Raw genomic sequence first — 22,527 nt, 5'->3', positions numbered from 1 at the left:
TATAGTACTTTATTAAGAGCTTTATAATACTGATCTAATCGGTTTATAAGGAAACCCTGTGAGGTAGATGGGACAGACTGTAATGTAACTTCATGAATGTGTACCTACAGTGCTGATACATTGGCTTGCCCGAGGCCACATACTAGTGAGGAGGAATAGGGCTCAAAGAAGTTTTTCTGGGTCAGAAGTTTGTTTCATAAATTGTGCTATATATTCCTAAAAAATGAACATTGACAACACAGATAACCTAACTCTTAAGATTATGATAATTAGTTGCAGAACATTTAAAATAATGTCGTAACTTTGTCTATACTTGTAAAACTGATCAGTGACAGTAAAAACAATCATAAATGGGCATATTTGATGGAATTTATAGCACAATAAAGAAAAAAATTCACATTAAAGGAAATTTTAAAAATTTATTTTAAAGCAGCATTATAAAAGATGTCTTTAGTATCTTTCATTATCTATCTACCTGTAAATGGAGTGTAAATTGGTTAAAAGTAAAAATCTTATTGGTTCTAAAGGAAGAAATTACAGTCTTGGTTTTACAAATTAGGTTTACTGCTGAGCTGTGGGTGTTTTAAAAAGCCTGTTCAAAGCAACTTTTCAAACTACTCAGTCCATAACAGGATAAACTAGTGTGATCAGTGGTAGATATAGCTCTTTCATAGCAGTTATTAAAATTTGGGGAGAGTTTTTTTCACTCAAGTTAGACAACCAGCATTTTAAAAATTAGTGCTGGTATAAAGAACTGAAACTGGGTGGCACATGCCTGTAATTCCAGCTACTCAGGAGGTTGAGTTAAGAGGATGTCAAGTTTGAGGCCAGCCTGGTCAACTTATCAAGATCCTGTCTCAAATAAAAGGGCTGGGGGACATAGCCCAGGGGTAGAGTACTGTGTAGCATGCACAAAGCCCTGGGTTTTATCTCCAGAACTGTCAAAACAAAAACTATATGCCATTGTGCCCCCAAGTCTCATAAATACTAGTGGTTCATTTCATGGTTCTCATCCTCTTTCCTCTGGTTTCTTTCCCTCAAATTTATAGGCATTCTCTCTTTTCACCTACAGGATTCTTTTTTTTTTTTTTTTTTCTTTCCTCTGGTCTCTTTTGAATTCCTTTTTGGAGACTATTTTCCTCCAGGCACAAGTGTTTCTAATGTAACTATTAACTCACTTTGATGGACAAGACTTGTCTTTTTCATATTTATATCCCTCCTATCCAGTATGATACCTGGCACTTTATGGCCCATCAGAATCTAACCATAGTTGAAATGGTGGGATACAAATCTAGGAGAATTGCACTTCTGCAGATCAGACTTGGGTTCTCTTCTGGTCAATGGCACATGATTATGATTACTTATAAACCTGAGGTTCTAGGCTTATACTCAAGGGCCTAAGTACTCCCCAGCAGTTCAGGAACAGTGTGAAAAAATAATAGGAGAGGGGAATAATGGCCTGCCAAATTGAATTCTGAGGCATGAGTACTGTCCCAGTACCTGGATGATTCTGATTCTTCTGGTTTATAATAAAGAATAGGATGAGATAAAAGAGGGCACACCAATCGGGATTAAGATCCTTGTCTAACATGGAATAACTGCATAGATAATGCTACTAGTGTTCAAATATTGATATTTCAAAAATAAATCCAAATACTGTTTTTTTGTGAGATGCCTGGTCATGGCAAAAGCATCACACTTGAAATCAGAACAGAAGCTCTAGGTCCAAATGGCTACCCTTCAGTTTTATTTCTGTAAAATGAGACTTGGACAGAAGAGACCAAAAGTTCCTTCATCTCTACCATTATATTTTATATTTCTGGTTGGTAGTTGTGCTGTGTTGTGATCTCACTAAAGAAAATGAGAAATCAAGTAGTGGAATTACTTCTGTTATCTTGAATACCTGACATGCACTTTAAACTGGAAATATAAGTTCTGTGAGAGCAGGGACCATATCTAATTTACTGTTAGTATTCTTTGCATCTGTGTGGTGCATCTGGCATATAGTAGCACTCAGTAAATATTTATTTTAAAAAGATGCGTTCAATATCTGTGATACATGTGTTCTTTTTGATGTTTATTATTTTTATTTATTTTGATGCCGAAGACTGAACACAGGGGTAATTAACAACTCAGCCACATTCCCAGCCCTTTTTAAAATCTTTTATTTAGAGGTGGTCTCACTGAGTTGCTTGGGGCCTAAGTTACTGAGGCTGGCTTTAAACTTGTGATCCTCCTGCCTCAGCCTCCTAAACTGCTGGGATTATAGGCATGCACCACCACACCCAGCTAGTATTTTGATTTTTGAGTTTTAAAATTTTTATGAAAGCAAATACAAGGACTTTAAGTCAAATAGAAATAATTAATTAGATCTGACTTCCAAGATGTCCAGTGCTTATCATTTTGAAACATTGCAAACCCTTTAGAAGGTGAGAACACCTGTTTGAAACACACACTTCACCAAAACATAGATGAGTGAATGTTCAAACAGTTGATTCTGAGGCCACATATTGTATTATAATTCCATAATTATAAAGTACAAAGCGCTGGACTTGAAGTTGTAATCATGATTCTACCACCTGTCATGTTTGATTTTAGGAATCCCTCAGGGGTACTCTACTCTGAGAATTAAAATATATGCCAAGTGCCTGGCACACAGGATAAATTCTTCTTTCCCTTTGTCTTTAGATACATGGGGCACTAAAGAATTTGTTTTCATATCAAATGAATAGCAAGGCCAAAGATGTCATGTGGTTCAACAACAATTAGTTTGGCTTCCGCTAAGTGTGGCTGGCTTTTTAGTTGTAAATATTAAACCTTAAAACAATTACTAGGTTTCAAAGAAACCACTTAATTCTTTTGTTATTAGTTTAATAGTTTTGGCCACATTGAAATGTTTTTATTATAAAATTTAATATTTTTATAATTATTAATAATAAAATAATGTAGTTGCAAGTGTACTCATCTTCAGGTTTGTAATGAAATGTATGAAAACTTAACCTAACACCAAATATAAGACAGAACATTTTAAGCCCCCTGCCACCATACATCATGTGCTTCAAATCCTGTGTTTTCTCATAAGTACCCTATGCTGAAATTTTTGAAATCATTCCCATTTTTTTCTACACACACACACACACACACATATTGTCCAGACCTGCAAGTTTTCCTGAGTTTATTAGATATTCAACTCTATTTTTCTATGCTTACCCCCAATTGAACACTTTCTAAAATTCATCTATACTGATAAAATTAACTGGTTTTTAGTTTTTTGAAATTTCCTTTCTCTTGTGGAGGTACAGTTGAATCGTTTCTCGGTCATATCTTCTTCAGATCCATGGCTCTAAGTCTGTCTTAGGTGTTGAACTGCTGCTGCTAGATTGGGAGTGTACTCTTCAGGTTTGTAAGATAGTGCTAAATTATTTTCCAAAATGGCTTATGAATTCCAGATGCTCCACTGTCCTTGTCACTTGATGTTGTCAGCCTTGTCAGTCTGAAGAATTCAAAAATAGAATGTCATTCTTGTGCATTTTCTGGCTAGGTGTGGTGGTACATGCCTATAATCCCACCAACTCAGTCTGAGGCAGGAGGATTGTAGGTTTGTGGCCAGCCTCAGCAATTACAGTGAGAACCGGTCTTAAAAAAATGACAAGGGCTGGGGTAGCTCAGTGGTAGAGCACCCTTGAATTCAATCCCTAGTTCCCTAGTTTAAAAAAAAAAAAGACACCCTCCCTCCACAAGTCCTGATATTAATCCTTGAACTTCTGGTGTGGAGATAAGGATTCTAGGGACACATATTAACAAGGGGTGGTACTTGGACATCTCAAGGCATCAACTATTAACTAACATATATTTAAATATTGAAGAACCGATACAGTCATATCAACTAATTGTCAAAGGATTATCTTTGATTCATAGGTATCATTGTCTAGTGTGGACACTACTAATCCTTTGACAGTAGAATATGGTATATGCCATATTCTACCTTGTGTTTTTTTCATTTTCTTAATTTTTAATGAAGTAATAAGACTTACCATACATTTCTTCTATAGATGGCACTTCATGTCTTTTTGGTTTCTGTTGGGTAAGACCTTTATCATCCTTTTCTAAGAGCATCATGGCTATCGTGACTTTCAAATAAATTTTAGAATCAGATTAATTAGATTAACATGAAGAACTCTTGGGTTTTTGATCCAGTGTGCATTTAATCAGTGGGACTGACTTGGAAAAAACTAGCATTTTATAATAGAGCTTCCTATCCATGAACATGGCTATATTTCTCTACTTGTGCAGATCTTTCTTAATGCCTTTTGATAAAGCTTTATATATTCTCCATAAATATTTTGTTTCATTTATTCCTGCTACATTTTTTTTCTTGCTATTTAAACTTATTAAAAAAAAAACAACTCTTTTAAACTCTATCATGTAGTATCACATGCTTTTAGACAATGAAGATAACAGTAACAGTTTAAACATTTTAATTAAAAATGACCATGGTTACATTAAACTATGTATTTACACATTCTGTGTCAAAGTTTAACTTAAGTAATAAAATCTGTTGTGATTTCAGCCCAGCAAAATCCACCAGAAAGTTCATGTGTTGAGGTGAACTAAGACTATGAATTATGCTCCAGTATCAGGACAGGGAGCCTTCACTCCACTATTGCTAAATCTTTCAGGCTGTGGCTTTTTTGCCTCTTGGCTTTATAGCCTGGACGCAGGAATTCTATCTTTCTCTTCTTTGCTTCACTTTTATTTTTATGTTTCTTCAGCTTTTTCTTGGCAGCAATATCAGGATTGGTTACAAACTTGAAAAGAGAACAGAAATTTTATTACTTTTAAAGTACACGTTAAACCAGTCCCCCAAACATGCCGCTATGTTCACCTTTAAACATCGTGATTGTAATACGTGCTTGTTAATGAAAATATGGAACTCTTGCTATCAAGTTTCTACCTCTCAAATCTTCAGTCATCTTCTGGGTAAGCGTGACACAAGTGTGTATATACCTCTGGTTAAAAAAGCTTAAGCCCAGCAAACAAGCCATTTTCTCAAGCAGCAAACTCACCTCCAGAGCCTTCCTCTTTTTCCGGAGTGCCCTTTTCTCATTAGCCTGTTTCTGTATAGAGGCAAAGGCTAATGAGAAGCTCTCGAGCCCAACCATCTTTTTGAGTAATTCTATTATTTCTTGAGATAGATTCTTCAGTAAAGGATCTACTCGAACACAGAGAATATGGTTAAAGATGGTCATATGGAAAAGGACACAGCTGAACAAAGTACAGTATTTAAATGTGTGGCATTATTACTGTTAATTGCTGTGGCATTAACAGCAGTTCATACCATTAATGGCCCCTGTACTTTCCAAGATGGAAACAAAGCCCTCCCATCCACCACCTCATCCAGAGGCAATAAGAGATTAGGCCCACTTCCCAGCAGGTTCTGAAGACAATGAATTTGAGAACCTGACAATATTTTGGATTATTTTTGCGAACCTGTTCAGCTTTGTGCAGATGCAGGGAGAGGTTAAGATTGCTTCTCTAATCCATGGGTCACAGAAGCTAAGCTCTGCCCATGATAACCTTTTTTGGGGGATTAGAGACTGAAAAGCTGACAGAAGGCTGTGCTGTCCTATTCTTTCTGTTCCCTATCCTCCAAATACAGATAACCCAGACATTTCATATTAATTTCAGGAAAACTCAGGACTTGTGTGTTAGACTGCAAACATCAGTCCCTTTGCACTGTTGAAGCCCCATTGCCTGGTGTATATTAGTACATGATGGCTGCTTAAACCAAAGTCTTTGGTTTAATTGCTCCTTTCCTCAAAATTAGAGCAAGGAGAACTTTCTATCAAGGTTTCAAGGCTAAAAAAACTCTTGTTTTCATATTTACTATATTAATTTTTAAGCTCTTAACATCCACTTTACCCCCTTTCCCAACACACAATTCCCTCTTTTCCTATTATTAACAATAGGGATCTGTTAAGGGAATAGAACAAATGTACCAGGCAAGGAAAAAGAAGAAAAATGGCAAATGTTAAAATTATATTTAAAGACTATTTCAGATAAGAATGGTATATATTTTTGCCTCATAATTTGTAAGAATGTAATAACATCTTCATTTATTATTGTTCACAGTGTTATGAGTTCAGAACCATCTCAAAACCATAGTTTTCTTTGACTGTGTAACCTATGCTTTGAAGTAAAACATAAAGCTTTTACTAGAGAAACACTCATGCTTAGACATGAGAAAGCATAGGAGACGGCCATCAAACACAATAACAGATGTGCTTATTTACTTGCTATTAATTGTCTCACAAGTAATCTGTCTTAAATTCTGAAAGGGAAAGAGTACAAAAAAGGAAGAAGAGGGGCCTCTAGGAGAAGTTAGGTATCTGAGCATGAAAATATTCAGAACAGAAGTAGCAGTGTTACCTTGCTCTGAATAGGTGCTGTTCAGTTCTCGAAACAAGGGAGCTATGATCATTGGCAGATAGGGCTTTACCTTGTCTACCCCAAGGTCCATTGCTACGGCACCAAGGAACTTAAAGATGCATGTTCTCTGAAAGTAAAGATTGTTTTTTAAACATTTCTCTTTAACACAGCCACACAAATACACAGAAATAAATTTAGAAAAGTGTTCAGTATACTTGGGGTGAATGTTATTGCTATAATTTTGGATTCAAAAGGGAAAATTCCTAAGGACTTGGGATAACTAACACAATTTAACACAGTTATCCTGTCATACCTTTAAGAGATTTCTAGGTGAATAAGCAGCTTCCAATTTGGCCATCCGGGACAACTTCTGGATCAGCCACAGCAGTGTGGCTGGCTTGCTGGGCTTGCTCTTCTCTTCTTTGTCAGACTCTGGCTTTCCAAGTATGCAGGCCTCGTATTCTGTTGCCTCTCTAGCCACACCACCTCCTAAAGCTTCGTGCTCTTCCAGGTCTTCTTTTATCTCACCTTGCTTATCCTCAGAATCAGGTTCTAGTAAATATAAGACTTTGGCTACGAACAACAAATTCTTAACAACCTTTAAAAAAGAGGGGAGGGAAGAATTAGATTTTGAAACAAATATGTTTTTTGTTAGAGCATGAGCTGAAGTATGCATTCTACAATTAGAAAATATAAACAACCTGGGTACTTCAGTATTAAACTGATGATGGCTCTTTCAACAATTCTTGTTTTTACATTCCAAATTCATTTCCATGTAATTTTCATCCTGTTGGCTAGTTCTGTGTGTGCTTTAAGGTCATACAACATAAATAAGATTTCCTTATGGATCAGCCATTTAATTTTTTTTTTTTGTACCGGAGATTGAACCCAGGGGTACTTAACCACTAAGCCACATCCCCAGCTCCCTTTTAATAAACTGTATTTAGAGACAGGGTCTCTCTGAGTTGCTGGTATTATAGGCATGTGCCACCATGTATGACCAAGTCATTTACATTTTAAAAGAAAGCTTTCATCCCAACTTTCATTAGATTCTTTCAACCATTCTATGTAAAAATGATATTAACTGATTACTGATTAGTTGCTCTATTTTTATTTAATTAGGTACCCAGCAGCCCTTTACCATTGAGCTACATCCCCAGCCCTTTTTATTTTTTATTTCAAGACAGGGTCTCACTAAATTGCTGAGGCTGGCTTCAAACACTGTATCTTCCGTCTCAGCTTTAGTTGCTGGGATTACAGGCTTGCGCCCCTGTGCCCAGCTGATAAGTTGTTTTATATATAGTATTCCAATTCAGCTGTAAAACATCTCAGCCAGATACTGTTATTAGGAGAGAAGGCCAATTTTCAGTGTTATTACATGACTTACCCAAATAAAGGGAGTGGCCAATTAGGATTCAAGGATCTTTAGAATTCAAGGCCAATTTCTTAAACTTTAGCTTCCCATCCTCAACTCCCATCTAATCCTTAGGATTTTAATCTTAATATAATGGGACCATTCCTTTAGTCCCTATCAAATCTCTGATGTAGGTATTTCACATCCATTATGTGAGGGAGGAAAACAAGTTGGGTTGAGTTCCTTGACCATCTTGGCTGTTCTGCTAGATGCATCAAAATTCTCCCACACGTATTTGTCAGAACCTTCACACATTCCAAGACTAGCTTAGCCATTAAGAATTAATGCCAAACTGGGCACAGCTGTGCACACCTGTAATTCCAGCTACTTGGGAGGTTGAGGCAAGATGATTCTAAGTTAGAGGATAGCCTGGGCAACTTGTCCAAAAAATAAAAAGGGCTACAACTCAGTGGTAGAATGCCCCTGGGTTCAACCCCCAATAAAACACATATACATTAAGGTCAAGATCATAATTTCCTTCTTCTGGAAGCCTGATCCTTGTGAATATAGCCCAGGTTTGGTGGCCTTTTCACCTGTGGCAATCTTTGTTAATTCACCCCAAAATTCATGATCATCTAAAATCCTTAATTTCTTTTATCCTGTAAATCTCTTCCTCTCTGTGGTCTACCAGCCCCTATAAAAACTGCTTCTTTGTGAGACCTGACCCTCTGTGAACCCTGGCAGGATTTTGATGTCTCCATTTTGCTACTAACTGAATAGCTAGCTATCCATTCATTCTCTGAGCATGCCATATAATGAAGTTGAATTTTCACTGCAAAATGTGACAGAAGTGTTATTGTTCATGATGTGCCACTTGAGATTGTTCTTCAGATAAAAGCATTGACCAATGCCTAATGCCTACTGCACGAATCTATAAGGCTCCATCTTGCCAATGATTCATGAGGGACATGGTCAAGGCCCATTGGATAATGGTGCTGACTTATGATCACCAGCCCAAATGCTCTATCAAAAGAGGTAATAATAAAATAATAAAAGTACTAGTAGACTATTTCATAGCAACATATTGCATATTTATAAGTGCATTCTCTGAATTTATATTTTATAATAGGATTTTTTTTTTTTTTGTACCAGGGATTGAATTCAGGGGTGCTTAACTACTGAGCCACATCCCTAGGTCTTTTTATTTTTAATTTTGAGACAGGGTCTAGCTAAATTGATTAGGGCCTTGCTAAGTTGCTAAGGCTGGTGATCTTTCTGCCTCAGCCTCCTGAGCTGCTGGGATTAACAGGTGTGTGCCACTGCACCCAGTAGACTTTAAGATGGGATGACTCACTTGCTTACATAGTAGATCACACAGTATCATGAATATTATTGCTTTCTCTTTAACTTAAGGGATAAAGGGAGGAAACTCAATATTATAGTTTTTCTAGAAAAATAACCAATCAGTGCCCCTTAAAGCTTTCGTCACAAAGGTGGAGTATATGTGAAACCCTTAAGATGAGAAGATTAATAGCCTCCCTCCCATTGTATCATCTTTATTGGGAATTGTAAATAGAATCATGAGTTCCCCCCAAATAGCCCCCAGAGTTGATGAGACTTGTGTGCATAACTGAACAATTTATTTGAGTATATGTCTATATTTTGTGAAATCTGTCAAGCACTAAAATAGCAAAAACAACAACAACAAAATCCAAATGTAAACATATTTCTAGACTATTGGTAGAATAGTAGGTTGCTTTCACTTAAACTTGGGGAGCTATAATTCTTACCTGCTCTCCTAGAGACTGATCCAAGAATTTGGAATGCAACTGATGGCAAGAGGCTAGAGAGATACTTTTCATCTGTAGAGAGAAATGGTCATTGGCAAACATAACATTTCTGATTATTAAGTAAAAAAAATTGACGATAATGCAACTGATGTACTAGATTTTGCTCTGCATGACAACCTATACAGAGCTGTAGAGAAAAGGTCATAACCAGAAATTACGTAATTATTCCCTTCTACCTGCCCCAAATGTGTTAGTCCCCCCACACCCACCAAAGTCTAATGTAATAGTCTAATTTCCTACAACTATTAGAATACTTTGCAACATTCCAGTAGTTTTTTCTTTTTTCTCTTTCCCCTTCCATCTTCTGCTTATCCAGTATTTATGGAATTCTCACTATGAGCCACACTGTGCTAGGTTTAGGAATCAAGAAACAGATATAACATGGTCCTTACCTAACAACTTATGAACATGATCTCATATAGTCATGAAGAACACAGGACAGACAGTTAATCTTATTTTTTCTAATGTTGATAAAAGACACACAATGAAAGATGGACAAGCTAAATAATCACAAGTTTGATTAGACTGATGATCTAAAAATTATCTTTGGAAAACTGGCCTTGAGGGTAACCCCTCTCCAGTTATTAACACTTAGTGATTCACATATGCAACATGTTGTCAGTTGGAGGAGTTTTTCCCAAGGGACAACACTAAGATGTTATGAGAACCAGAGTGAACATTTCAGAGGTCACAAGGCAAGGAAAAGGTTTTAGAGAAAGAAACCTTACCTTCTGTTCAAGATCACTTGTTAGAAACCTGACTGCTATAGGGTCTGCAAATTTCTTTTTAGTCTTTTTGGCATTCCATTTTTGAATAAGCTCCTCTGGATGGCAAGAAGCAAAGAGTAATCCAAAAATCTGGGCCGCTGTGAGCCACACCCAATTGTGTGGGTGTCTCAGGTGAGAGTGCACATGACCTAGGGGAACCAGAATGCATTCTCAAATGCTGAACAGCTTTTATGGTTCTTTTATGATTCATAGTAAATATGACTGATTTGGGCATATATTATATGTTTGGGAAGAATAACCAAAGATGGCCAAAATAGTCCATGTTTCCTGGAAGACCACTAGGAGATAGAGAGAAATGAGGTGAAGAAACACTGAAACAACTAGGAAACTCCCTGGGTGGTAAATATGCCTAAGCTTACGCACAGACTTATTTCACACAGATTAGTTTCAGATTCAGGGAAATAAGATGGCATTTTAACATTACATTTTCTGAAGTGACTAATGTAAAGACATATATATTTTATATATATATAATAGTGAAATTGGTGGTTCAAAGTAGCTGCCTAGAAAGCTATCATTCATGAATGTTTTCTCTGTGCCAGGCACAGAGCCATGTGTATTATATACATTACCTTATTTTTTAGAGCCTCACAACATTTCTGTGACGATAGAAGTGTCATTTTCAATCTAACATGAGGAAATGAATTTCCAGAGAGGCCAAATGTCATGCAATGGGTAGAGACTGGCCTGGGCCCCAGAGCACATAATTCTTCAGCATTAGAGTATACACCCTTGGAAAGTACATTTGTAAAGTCTTATAATGTAGGTGTTGTGAATGGGATGGATTAATCATGCCATGTTTCAGTTTTAGCCTATACTACTATATTTCATGAATGTTATTTACATTCTGTTTAAATCTTTGTAACAATCTGGCCATGTCTCAGTGGAGCCAGACCCAAACAGGTCATATAAACAGTTATTTCTCTTTTTTTGGTAGTAGGGATTGAACCCAGGGTACTTTACCACTGAACTACATCCCCAGTCTGAGTCTGGCCTTGAACTTGCAATGGTTCTGCCTCAGCCTGAGTCACTGGGATTGGAGGTCTGTGTCACCATACCTGACTAAACTGTGTTATTTCTCACAGGATCACAGTTTCTGGCTCTTAAACCAAGAACTAATTGAAATGTGTAGTGTGTTAATGGAGTCTTATTTTTCATTTGGAGAGTGATATAGTACTTAAATGCACCACCCAAGTGAGATGGTTCAGTAAATTACAGCACATTTGCATGATGGCTATTGAAAAGGAAAGCTAGGAAGTGAACTGTGGTATAATAATAAGCTTACTCAGGTACAAATAGCTAAAAGTTTTATATGGAACTAAGCAATCTCTCTGAAAAAAATCGTAACTATTTAGCAAAAAGACTAGATAGAAATATATGTACACATTTATACATATTTCAAAACATTCTGTACAGGGCAAATATATATAATTCTTACATGTCAATTATACCTTAATAAGGCTGGGGGGGGCAGCAAAAAGAAGAAGTGGGAAAATATATGCCAAATTATCATCAAATAGAACTTGGGAGAATTTTTCCTTTGATTTTGTGACAATATTCTTTTATGGATGAAATGTGTTACATGAAGTAATACACACACACACACTTTTTTTTTTGAAAGAATATTTTGACTGTAATCTGTCTGATAGGATCTTTCACATTTTTTTTCCTCATGGGCTTTTCCCTTCCCATCTATGTTTTGAAGTTGTTCCCATTCTAATTTCCCAAATCTATTTTCAATAATTGTATCACAACTGTTTTTTTATACCAGGGACTGAATTCAGGGGTGCTTAACCACTGAGCCATATCCCCAGCCCCTTTTTATTTTGAGACAGGGTCTTGCTAAGTTGCTTAGGACCTTGTTAGTTGCTGAGGCTGGCTTTGTACTTGTGATCCTTCTGCCTCAGCCTCCTAAGATGCTTGGATTACAGGTGTACACCATGCCCAGCCTAATGTGTTTTTAGATTTAATTAAATAAAAAGGAAATACTTACTCCAGATTTTACTCAAAGTCTCAGAGGGCTTGGTAAACTGAATAAAATTACATTCCTTGATGAGTTTACTTATTAGCGTGAGAAAACTGAAAAGCAGTCGATCTGCAGCTTTTTCTTCAGTCTCTTCCATGATCTAAACATGGGGTGATTGCATATAAATGTAAGACAACAACCTGGAAGTACCTGGGATACATGTTTGTGTCAGCATGTAAATCCATACCAAGTCACTATGGGGCTGTCACTTGACTAGGATGTTTAGCAGCATCTCTGGCCTTTATCCACTACATGTCAGTAGCAACCCCCACCCTCCAACTGTACTGCCAAATGTCCTATGGGGGGCAAGATTGCCTGAGCTGAGAACCTTTTACCCCCATCTTAAAAAGAAGTTCCAACTGCACTGAATTCTTGCTTTTATTAACAAAGAACATTTTTAAAGAAACTACTTAATCCACTAGTTATACTCTTTCAAGTACAACTTTCTTATAAAAATCATCAGAAAATTTATTCCTTAACAAATTACTTACATCTTTAAAGTTATCAGGATTAATTTCCTTTTCAACCACAGGAAGAACATTTCCAAGTCTTCTCTCAAAATTAACCCCTTCACTTTCCACAAATAAGCCACAGACCAGGGCAGCAAGTTGTCTATTTAAGCTCTATCAAAAATAAACCACCACAAGTGAGTGTTAATACAACTTGGGAAGCTGTTTATAAAAATTATAAAACGAAGGTGGGGATTATGTTAACAATCAGACAGTAAGAAACCTTTTTGATGCCAGAATCAATAAAATATAGTGTCATGGTCAACAAACAGAAGTGAAGCAATCTTTATACCCAAGAATAACATTAGAAAAACGGCACTTATCCAGTGAGTATTTTGATACATATTTTTCCATTAAAAAAAGAAAAAAGAAATAGAGGTTTCATTCCCAACCTCAATTATATAGATATGCAACAAATTACTCATTAATATAAAAAACATATTTATATTCTAAAGATGGGCTAGTGATGATGGTGGCAGAGTCAATAAGTGAACAGAATAATAGAAATTACACTCCGAAAATGAATAAGCAAAACTGGAAGCAGATATTCACCAACTGGGTCTGGTTAAGTAAATGATGATTATATTTAAGTAGAGTGCTTTGCTAGCAATAATAACGCATTAGGAATACGAATGACTCAGTGTTAACTTTCTATAATTTCTTGCACTTTCTGAAACTTTGAGAATATATTACTTGCATAATCAGATACAAATAAAGCTATTTAATATAAGCCAGTTCTACAGTATATAATATGAATTTTTATTTGAAGTTTGGACTTGTTGAACTATGAGTAAAAGCAATACTAACCTTTTTTCCTCCAAACCAGGAGATAACCATATCAAATAACCAGTCTTTTTTCTCAAGGCTAATTTTACTGAGTAAGGATTTGATTGCCATGGATGCCATCTTTTTACATACAGCAGAGTCATCATTCACCATCATTAGACAAAGAGGGATGAAGAACATCCCACAGTTCTCATGGAGCAGTCCCTACAGGAAAAGAGGCATTGATGAACTTAGTGGGCATGGAATTCCTACAATTGCTGTCCAACAGGGGAAAGCCCAGGGCTTCCAGGGATCATGGGCAAACAGTTGAAGGGTTTCTCTTTGTGATTCATAGTACCTGAGGAAATGTGTCAAAGAGATAAGCGATCATTTCCAAGGTGGACTCTCTTCCAGTCTCATGTTCATAACTAGGGCAAGAACATTAGATGAACTGTTAGTATCTTCTAAATTTATTTATTTATTTATTTAATTTTTTTAATATTTATTTTTCAGTTTTCAGCAGACACAACATCTTTGTTTGTATGTGGTGCTGAGGATCGAACCCGGGCCGCACGCATGCCAGGCGAGCGCACTACCGCTCGAGCCACATCCCCAGCCCCAGTTCTTCTAAATTTATTTTTAAAAAATTTAAAATATTACAGTTAGGTGTCAATCTTTTTTTCTTAGAAACACAAAGTGCTCTATTTGCTCAATTTTAATGTTTATATTCATCAAGCTACTGAGCTCTTTTAAATGTAATTTTATTAGATTTTCAACACTGTCCTCAGTGGACTTTACCGACAATCAATGGTCAGATTAAACTGAGTGAAAATTAACTTAAAGAACTGACATATGAAACCAGACACAGTGTCTGACAATCAAGCCAACAAGTCACACCAGCATCTTCAGAGAATGTGCCATTGAAAAGGACAAAAGCTTGTCCTTTCAAGACAGCCACCATATTAAAAGAAAGAAACTAGCTTTTTGCCTCTGCGTAAGAAATGGTTCAGCTTACTTCAGTTGAGCGAGCATGAATTCCAAGTTGGGTCTCAATTTCTCACCAAGGGGATAGTCAAGAATGTATTTCAGAAAAACCTAGGGGGGAAAAAAAAATCACACAGTTAATCATTTAGATTCTGTCACTCTAGGATTCCTGTTTCCTAAGCTGTTTTCTGAGATACACTCATACTCTATAAAAATCTTGCAAAAGGGTAATCAACCAGGCTTTCTGACTCCAGCTAATTCTGTCTAAGTCAATCACTGTGCCCCTTCCTATCTCCTGCTTCACTCAGCTGGATCTTAACCCCTGTGCCTGGCTGAGTCAAGTCTTGACCCCCCACTGCTATGGTGGTTTAAGACCCAAATCTCAACTTACATATATATTAGAAGCTGATCTGACAGGTGGGGCAGTTGACTGAGTAAGGACTATGGTTCAACCCTGTATCTCCCCTTGATATGAGAATAACAACATGGTAATAAATTAATACTGATAATGAATGTGTCAAGCACTATGTTAAGTATTTGTTTCTTGGTTAATTCTCCTCACTCTCTTAGGAAGTAGGTGGTGGTATCACATTTTACAACTGAAGATAATAAAGATGGCCCAGAGAGGTTCAGTAATTTGCTCATGTGACGGTGCCAGAATTTCATGCCTAGTCTATGGTCAAAGACTTCATTTAAAAACCATTAGTATTTAGTCTCCTTTATTAATAAATTGTGAGAACTAATGCACATCATTTAACTTTCCAAGGTCTGCTTTTTTTCCTAGCTGTAAAATGTGGATAATATTCTTTTGAAGGGCAGCTGTAAATAGAGGTCATGTGTGTAAATTCCTGGGCACACAGCTAGTGTTTTAATAAAAGCTAGCCATCCTTCCTAAGTAATCAAGCAACTTTTTTTTTTCTTCCCCCAAAGACATGTTTCTTCTCTTCCATCCTGGCCTTCTCAGTGGTCTAAACCCTCCTTCAACCTGAGTGTGTATTTCTAATTCAGATCTCCCACTTCTTGGGTATGATACATATTCAAAGATTAAACAAATGTATGAACAAATCTGAGTGTGTTACTCCTCTGCCTAAGGAACTCAATAGGGTCTTACTCTTCTTAGAATAAAGCCCTAAATCTTTAACAAGACCACAAGATCCTGCACCACCTGGCTTCCCCTGCTCCCTCCACCCAACCTTCATTTAGTTCCTCAAACAAGGTGAGCCTTATTCACCTAAGGGTTACCTTCCTCAGGTATTTATTTCCCCTTCTCCTGCAAGTTTTGGCTTACCTGTCAATCCTCAGGAAAGCTTTCTCTGACCTACCCCATTAGGTGTTTGAGTCTCAGAGCATAGCAAGAATATGACAAAAAGTAGTCTTCAGAATTCAGTTAATACCAAGAGCTAACTAAAAGATGAACTGCTAAGGTGGAGCCCACCCAACCCTCACTATGGGAATAAGCTCCCTCTACACACCTGTCTGCATTGGACTCTGGCAGGTTCACTTTGTGCAGAAATTGCCAACTTGGACACTTTTCGCATGACGTCATCAATTTCTGGGACCAATAATCTTCTTGATAAAATGGCCTAAAAAATATAAAAAGATTCATTTCATGTGTTTTACTGTATATGTAGGTACTTTCAGATGTTAAAATAGCTGTAGACACTTTTCAAGCAATGAAAGTAACTTCAAATGAAAAAGAAGACGCACTTGGTAGAGTACCCATATTTGTACAGTATTCCCTGGGAATGTTAATGTAGTGTATTCAAACATTTTCATAAGTAGAATGTTAGCTTATGACTGATGCATTAAAATCATCATAATCTTTATAAATTACTTAAATTCAGTGGTCCACAACTAGTCAAAACAATATGTTCCACATTATTCTAAATACTAGACCTGAGACTCACAAACTGTGAAAGACAAGGTTATAGTGACACCATACCTTCAGAAGACCAAATGCAGTGGCTTGTCTTGAAGTATCGTAAATGTCCTCTTCAGCATAGGCCAGTAGAACTTGAAGCTGTTTTTCAGTTATCTGGTAAGATTTGACTTTCTTTACAAGTATGGTCACACACTGCAAATAATAACAGTGAAGTTAACAGACAGCATACTCCACATGTCAGGATCCAGTAAAATGATGAGTTGACTTTTTCACACAGGATACTAACCTTCAAGCACTAGCAAATTATTATGGAAATAATTCTGACCAAAGAGCAATGGGGAAAACTGAACTCTGGTATTACTTTAGGTCCTGGCTTTTTCTAGGTGCAACTGATTCACCTCACCTTGAAACAATTTACCACCAGGTGGAAGTTCTGGCCCCTGGCAGCCCCAAGTTTTGCATAGTTCTTCAGCAAAAGAAAAAGGTGTTTCGTCAGCTGTCCTGCTTTTCTTTCTATGGAAGGCAGAGGAAACCTTAAGACCCAGATCAGACATTGTAAAGCACCTGTGATCACCTGAGAAAACAAAATAATAAACAGTCAACTGTGAAGTGACCAAATCCATCAACAAGGCACCAGAGGCTGTGCAGATTATACAAGTGGCTGAGTTGAATAAATTAATTTAGGATTTTTGTTTTTTGGAAAAATACATTTTAAATGACTCTTCTATTTTCCAGAATGGTACTTCAATGTAATCCATATTTTCTAACCCTGGGAATGTTAATATAGTGTATTCAAACATGTGTAAAAGGCACTGTACTGGGCATCATCATCATCATTATTGGTGGTGCTGGGAATCAAACCCAGGGCTCTGCCCACCCTAGGTAAGTGCTCTATCACTGAGCTACATCTCCAGCCCTCTATTAGTTATATAAATAGAAAGATAAAGAAGGAAACTATCTCTGTGTGTAAGGAAAAGATAGGTGGAGCAGAAATTAAACAGAGGAAAAATTAATAGTCATTTAATATAGTTTAGTGCTATGCACAAGGATATAAAAAAAGTGTGCTAAGACAATGTGCTTATACACGAACTTTGAAGGTCAAACCTTGCAATCCCCAGGATCAGCTAGTTCAGCTCTACCTAATATAATCCTGCTGCTCTGATTACTACACTGCAATGGATTTGATGAAAACACAGAAGAGAGATGGGAGTTTTAAAGACCTAGATGTTAAATCCCAGTTTCACATTTGACTACTGTGTGACTCCAGAGATGTTATTACCCTCTAAGCATCTTCACTTCTGAAGGTGCTGTACATAAGTGGGATTTAGAGTCCAACGGACCTAGATTCACATCTAAAACTGTTAACTAGACCCTAGCCCTAGTTTTCTCATCTATAAAACAGAAATGTTGGGAAGAGGGATGTGGCTCAGTGGTAGAGCACTTCTCTGGCATGCATGAGGTTCTGTGTTTAATCCCCAATATCGCAAAACAAACAAACAAATCCCAGAAATGTCAAGAATATTTGTCTAAGAGGTGGTAAGGTTCAGAAGGATTAGTTTATGAGAGTGACAGTGGTAAAGATGATCACTGGTCTTGGGACAATACTAATCACCCCTATGAAATTGTGAGGATCAGATAAGACGATTAATGTACCTAGAAGCATTCTAAACGATATTAAGAGCTATACAAACAAATGGGACTTATTAATTCAGGAAACAGTGGCAGTTCGTAGTATCACCATTTCATTTAAAAACTCCACCATCTCACAAAGCAAGAGCCCTGAAATAAGTTCCATCCAAGAATTCTGCATGACATGGCTCCTGTGAGGGAATGGATGCTCACCTTCACATCCATGGAACCCAGGCAATCTATGAGGAGAGAGACAAAAGGATCCAACATTTCCAGGACATGATCACTTGAAGACTTGATCTTGGAAGTCTTCAGACTCAGATGAAGCAGCTAAAAAGTGTAAAAAAGACATTGCACATTAGTTGTTTTGAAGATTGGATGTATGAGGTCAAATGTAAAATAAGAGATACACATGAAATGTTAAGCTGCTTCTGTTTGAAATGACGAATATTTTTAAGAAGTGAGAAATGGCCTTGGAGAGTCTTAATAAGTCAAGAAGGTGGAAGCTCACTGTGCAGATGAGATACTAAGTCCATTTAACAAATGGTCACTCAGCATCTGCTGTGATTCCAAACACTGGCTCAGTATGCTGGGCAAAGCAATGACTAAGATGAACATGGTTCCTGTCCTGATGGACCTCAGCCAGGAAGACAGACTCAAAGTGTGACTGCTAGGTGCTCTGAGGCTTGTCGGGGCATGGGTAAAGGGAAGAGTAAGCGGTGAAGTCTTGGGGGCAGCAATAGAGTATGGGGACTTTATGGAATGAAAGGGAAGCCAGAATGGCTGGAGCATATGTTGGAATGGTATAGGATGAGGCTAGAACCCTGCAACCCAAATGAAGGACTGTGCTCTCTCCTAGGAAAAATGGAAGCCAAAGGAAATAAAATAACCAGATTTGTATTTTTAAAAGCTCATCATCTTAAAAAAATATAAAATAAAATAAAAAATAAAAATAAAACTTGAAAACTTGTCTTTGTTCAGAGATTATAGGATGTCCTTGGAGAAAATCCCCAGAAATTGACCAAAAACTCCTGGAACTGAAAAACTATTTTAGCTAAGTTGCAGGATACAGGTTACAGAAGGAACACAAGTCAATCACACACCCTATATACCCTCAATTACAAGGAGAATTTGAAATTTAAAACACAATAGCATGCCAGATGTGGTGACACCCAACTGTATTCCCAGCAGCTCAGGAGACTGAGGCAGGGGACTCTCAAGTTCAAAGCCAGCCTCAGCAATTTATTGAGACCCTGTCTCAAAATAAAACATAAAAAAGGCTCAGGATGTGTTGCAATGGTTGAGTGCCTAAGGTTCAATTGCCCCCATCCCACCCAAAGGCAATAGCATTTACACAAGCATCCCCAGACCTGAAATACTTTTGTTTAAATCGAATGAAATATGGTCAATGTGAAAAAAGCAATACAACATTGTTAAATTTTTTAAAAAACAAAAAAGATATTCATGCTTATAAAGAGAAAAATAGAATTGTTAAGATGTCAGTTTTTCTTAATTTGATCTACAGATTCAATGCAATCCCAAATAAGATTTCAAAAAGTTTTATATATGAACATGAACAGTTATTATTTGTCAACTAAGTTTTAATTAATATTATTAATTAAATTGAACTGTGTATCGACAAGCTGGTTCTAAAATTTACATAGAAAAGCAAAGACACTAAATTTCCCACATAATATTGGAAAAGAAGAAAAGAGACAGGAAATGAGCACCATCAAACTTTAAGATTTATAAAGATACAGGTATCAAGATAGTAGGACATTTTCTGAAGAAAAGACAATGCGGCCAAAGGATGACTCGGAAGTAAATTCAGTGACACAGCTATTCTTAACAAAGGGGAGAGAATCTTCAATGCATAAAGGATGGTACCATTAACAAATGGTACTGGAAAAACTGAATATCAACATGTAAATTAAAATAAATATTCTAGACACATCTCACAAAAAATAACTAAAAAGACAACACATGCATAAATATAAACCCCAAAGGATAAAATTTTCTAGATAAAATGGGACAAAATCTAAATCCCCTTAGGTTTGATGATGTTGTAGATACAAACACTAAAGGCAAAATTCATGAAAGAGAAATTTTTCTTAAGTTGGAATTAATTAAAAAAAAAAAAGTCAAAGTCAAAGTGGTTTAGAGCTGCTCATGGGCAAGGCAACAGTGAAATCCTAGTAAATACTAGAAATTCAGCAAAAGATGAAATAGTACAGACTCTGTGAAGTCAGTGAGTTTCATTTTAAGAGGAAATCTTACCCGAAGCCCAGACTCAATAAATATGTGCATGTTGGTTTTCTTGCTCACAATAGCTTTGGGTCCACCTCGAACTGGAGTTGGGGGGAGCAGCAGGCAGCTCTGGGGTGGCAGACGTGGATCGGGTGCAGGGACTGCGGGACTCCTATCAGTCCCAATGGAATAAAAATGGAAAACACTGTTAGCTGCATTCCAAGAAGTTAGTGTGGCCATCCATGAAGATGAGAGCCTAGCACTGAACAAATATGCTCTGGTTTCCTCCCTTCCCTTAACCACAAACACACAAGAGATGCAATCCTGTTGATCAAGTTACTAGGTTGATCCTTAGAAACAGAGGTTTCTAAGGAAGATGAACAATAAATGAAGATGAACACAAGAGGACATTCCCTTTGATCCCTGAAAATAAATGGCAAGGAGTCTTTCCCACAACACAAAAGCAAAATCCAAAGGAAGTGTACTCATGTATAAGGCATTTTCACATGTTTTAAGTACAGACTCTGTGAAGTCAGTGAGTTTCATTTTAAGACTCAATAAATATGTGCATGTTGGTTTTCCTGCTCACAATAGCTTTAAATCTGCAATAAGTTGTATATATTTAAAATCTATCCTTTCATTCAATAAATATTTAAAATAAAAATGACATCATAGAAATAACATTTCTGTCACAGATACCTCAAAGAAAATCTTATGTTGAAAAGTAGCACTTTGAAGGACCAAAGTAGTATTTGTGTTTCACATAATATAATTTTTATCTTTCTTTGGAGCAAATCCAAACTTACTTGTCTTTCTCTGTTAATAGGGGTAGGTTTTCACTGACCAAACCATAACTGAGCAATAGAATGGATTCTGCCGTCATTTCCTGATTTACAATTAATCCTGCTATGATTCGGCGTAAGGTTTCATGAACTTTTCGGGCCAGTTTTAAACTTGTGGTATTTTGTAAGATCTAAAGGCAAACGTAAATGTTAGGTAGAAATAACACAAACACAATTAGATTGACTATAATTTTTTTAAAAATTTGCTTTCTAATGTGTTTTTTTTTCTAATTAAAAAATCTATTCTAAAAATTCAAAAAGTAATATATATGTCTCACACACACACACACACACACACACAGTAAGTCACTTATAAACTCAAACCCAAGAGATAACCACTGTGAGCAGTTTGAGTGCCTCAGAATCCTTCCATTCCTTCCCTGCTCCCTCCTTCCCTGTTGGTGAGGTAGCAGGACATACTGCTGGATAAATGATGAGACTTCCAACAATGTTAATCTTCTAAATGTAACAAAGGGGGTAATTTACACACAGGCACCCTGCACCATAATAAAATGTATAGTCCCTATTCTAAGCAACCATGTGACTGAACTACAATGACCAAGCCTCAGGGTTTGAAATTAATTAGTGGGTCAAATCAGAGGAATTTAACGTAAACTCAGGATCATCAACTACAGTAAAATACTTAGTCAGTACTTGATAGGACAGGACTTCTTGCGGATGACTCTCTTTAATCCTCAGTAAACATTGTTGGGAGTCGTCCAAAGACTAACTTCCCCATCCCCCAAGAAGAGCTGTCCAATGGTAAGCCCTGCTGGCTCACATGATCCTTACCCACCAACCAGAGCCCTGCTAGCTCATCTGATCCTACCTACCAATCAGACTAGCCCTGCTGGTTCACCTGATCTTTATCCTCCAATCAAAAAGCACCCCATGCCAACTGTCAACTACCCCTGGCTCTATAAATGTGCAGATCTGTTCCTCAATAAATGGGCATTTGCTCTAAGGACAAGCCTTGTTCGTTCTTTCAAACATCAACATTCTTATTAGGCTCAGATAATACTATGTGCATTCTAGGAACAATTATGAAATTCTTCTAGCACCAAAGCATTTGGATTAAGAGTAATTCATGTCACTAGTTAGTGATTTTTTTCTCTATTTTTTGCCATAACCGAGCCGCTAAAAAGCCTTGTAGGTTCAAACAGCAATTCTTTATTCTCAAACTCTCACAGGCACTCTACACACACTTCCAGGGAACACACTC

At 37.0% G+C, this 22,527-nt stretch overlaps 1 protein-coding gene across 1 annotated transcript in view; it reads right to left on the bottom strand.

Moving 5' to 3' along the window:
- Nucleotides 1-4,461: 4,461 nt before the first annotated feature.
- The window catches only part of Utp20 (UTP20 small subunit processome component), a 93,967-nt gene continuing 75,901 nt past the window's right edge, over nucleotides 4,462-22,527 (bottom strand). The window contains exons 46-62 of the mRNA XM_046429652.2: nucleotides 21,270-21,436; nucleotides 20,494-20,635; nucleotides 18,430-18,546; nucleotides 16,991-17,161; nucleotides 16,648-16,779; nucleotides 16,178-16,288; nucleotides 14,737-14,816; nucleotides 14,080-14,149; nucleotides 13,764-13,946; nucleotides 12,939-13,070; nucleotides 12,415-12,547; nucleotides 10,362-10,549; nucleotides 9,574-9,645; nucleotides 6,743-7,027; nucleotides 6,430-6,556; nucleotides 5,067-5,212; nucleotides 4,462-4,808 (exon numbers count right to left, since the gene is read on the bottom strand). Coding sequence (XP_046285608.1) covers nucleotides 4,653-4,808; nucleotides 5,067-5,212; nucleotides 6,430-6,556; nucleotides 6,743-7,027; nucleotides 9,574-9,645; nucleotides 10,362-10,549; nucleotides 12,415-12,547; nucleotides 12,939-13,070; nucleotides 13,764-13,946; nucleotides 14,080-14,149; nucleotides 14,737-14,816; nucleotides 16,178-16,288; nucleotides 16,648-16,779; nucleotides 16,991-17,161; nucleotides 18,430-18,546; nucleotides 20,494-20,635; nucleotides 21,270-21,436 — 2,412 coding nt within the window. The 3' untranslated portion in view covers nucleotides 4,462-4,652. The remainder of the gene's footprint in view (nucleotides 4,809-5,066; nucleotides 5,213-6,429; nucleotides 6,557-6,742; nucleotides 7,028-9,573; nucleotides 9,646-10,361; nucleotides 10,550-12,414; nucleotides 12,548-12,938; nucleotides 13,071-13,763; nucleotides 13,947-14,079; nucleotides 14,150-14,736; nucleotides 14,817-16,177; nucleotides 16,289-16,647; nucleotides 16,780-16,990; nucleotides 17,162-18,429; nucleotides 18,547-20,493; nucleotides 20,636-21,269; nucleotides 21,437-22,527) is intronic.

Source organism: Marmota monax, unplaced genomic scaffold (genome assembly GCF_021218885.2).
Source record: "Marmota monax isolate L192 unplaced genomic scaffold, Marmota_monax_Labrador192_F-V1.1 WCK01_AAM20220418_F8-fsc00051, whole genome shotgun sequence".
Lineage (NCBI taxonomy): Eukaryota > Metazoa > Chordata > Mammalia > Rodentia > Sciuridae > Marmota > Marmota monax.
This window is presented reverse-complemented; position numbering and strand designations above follow the sequence as displayed.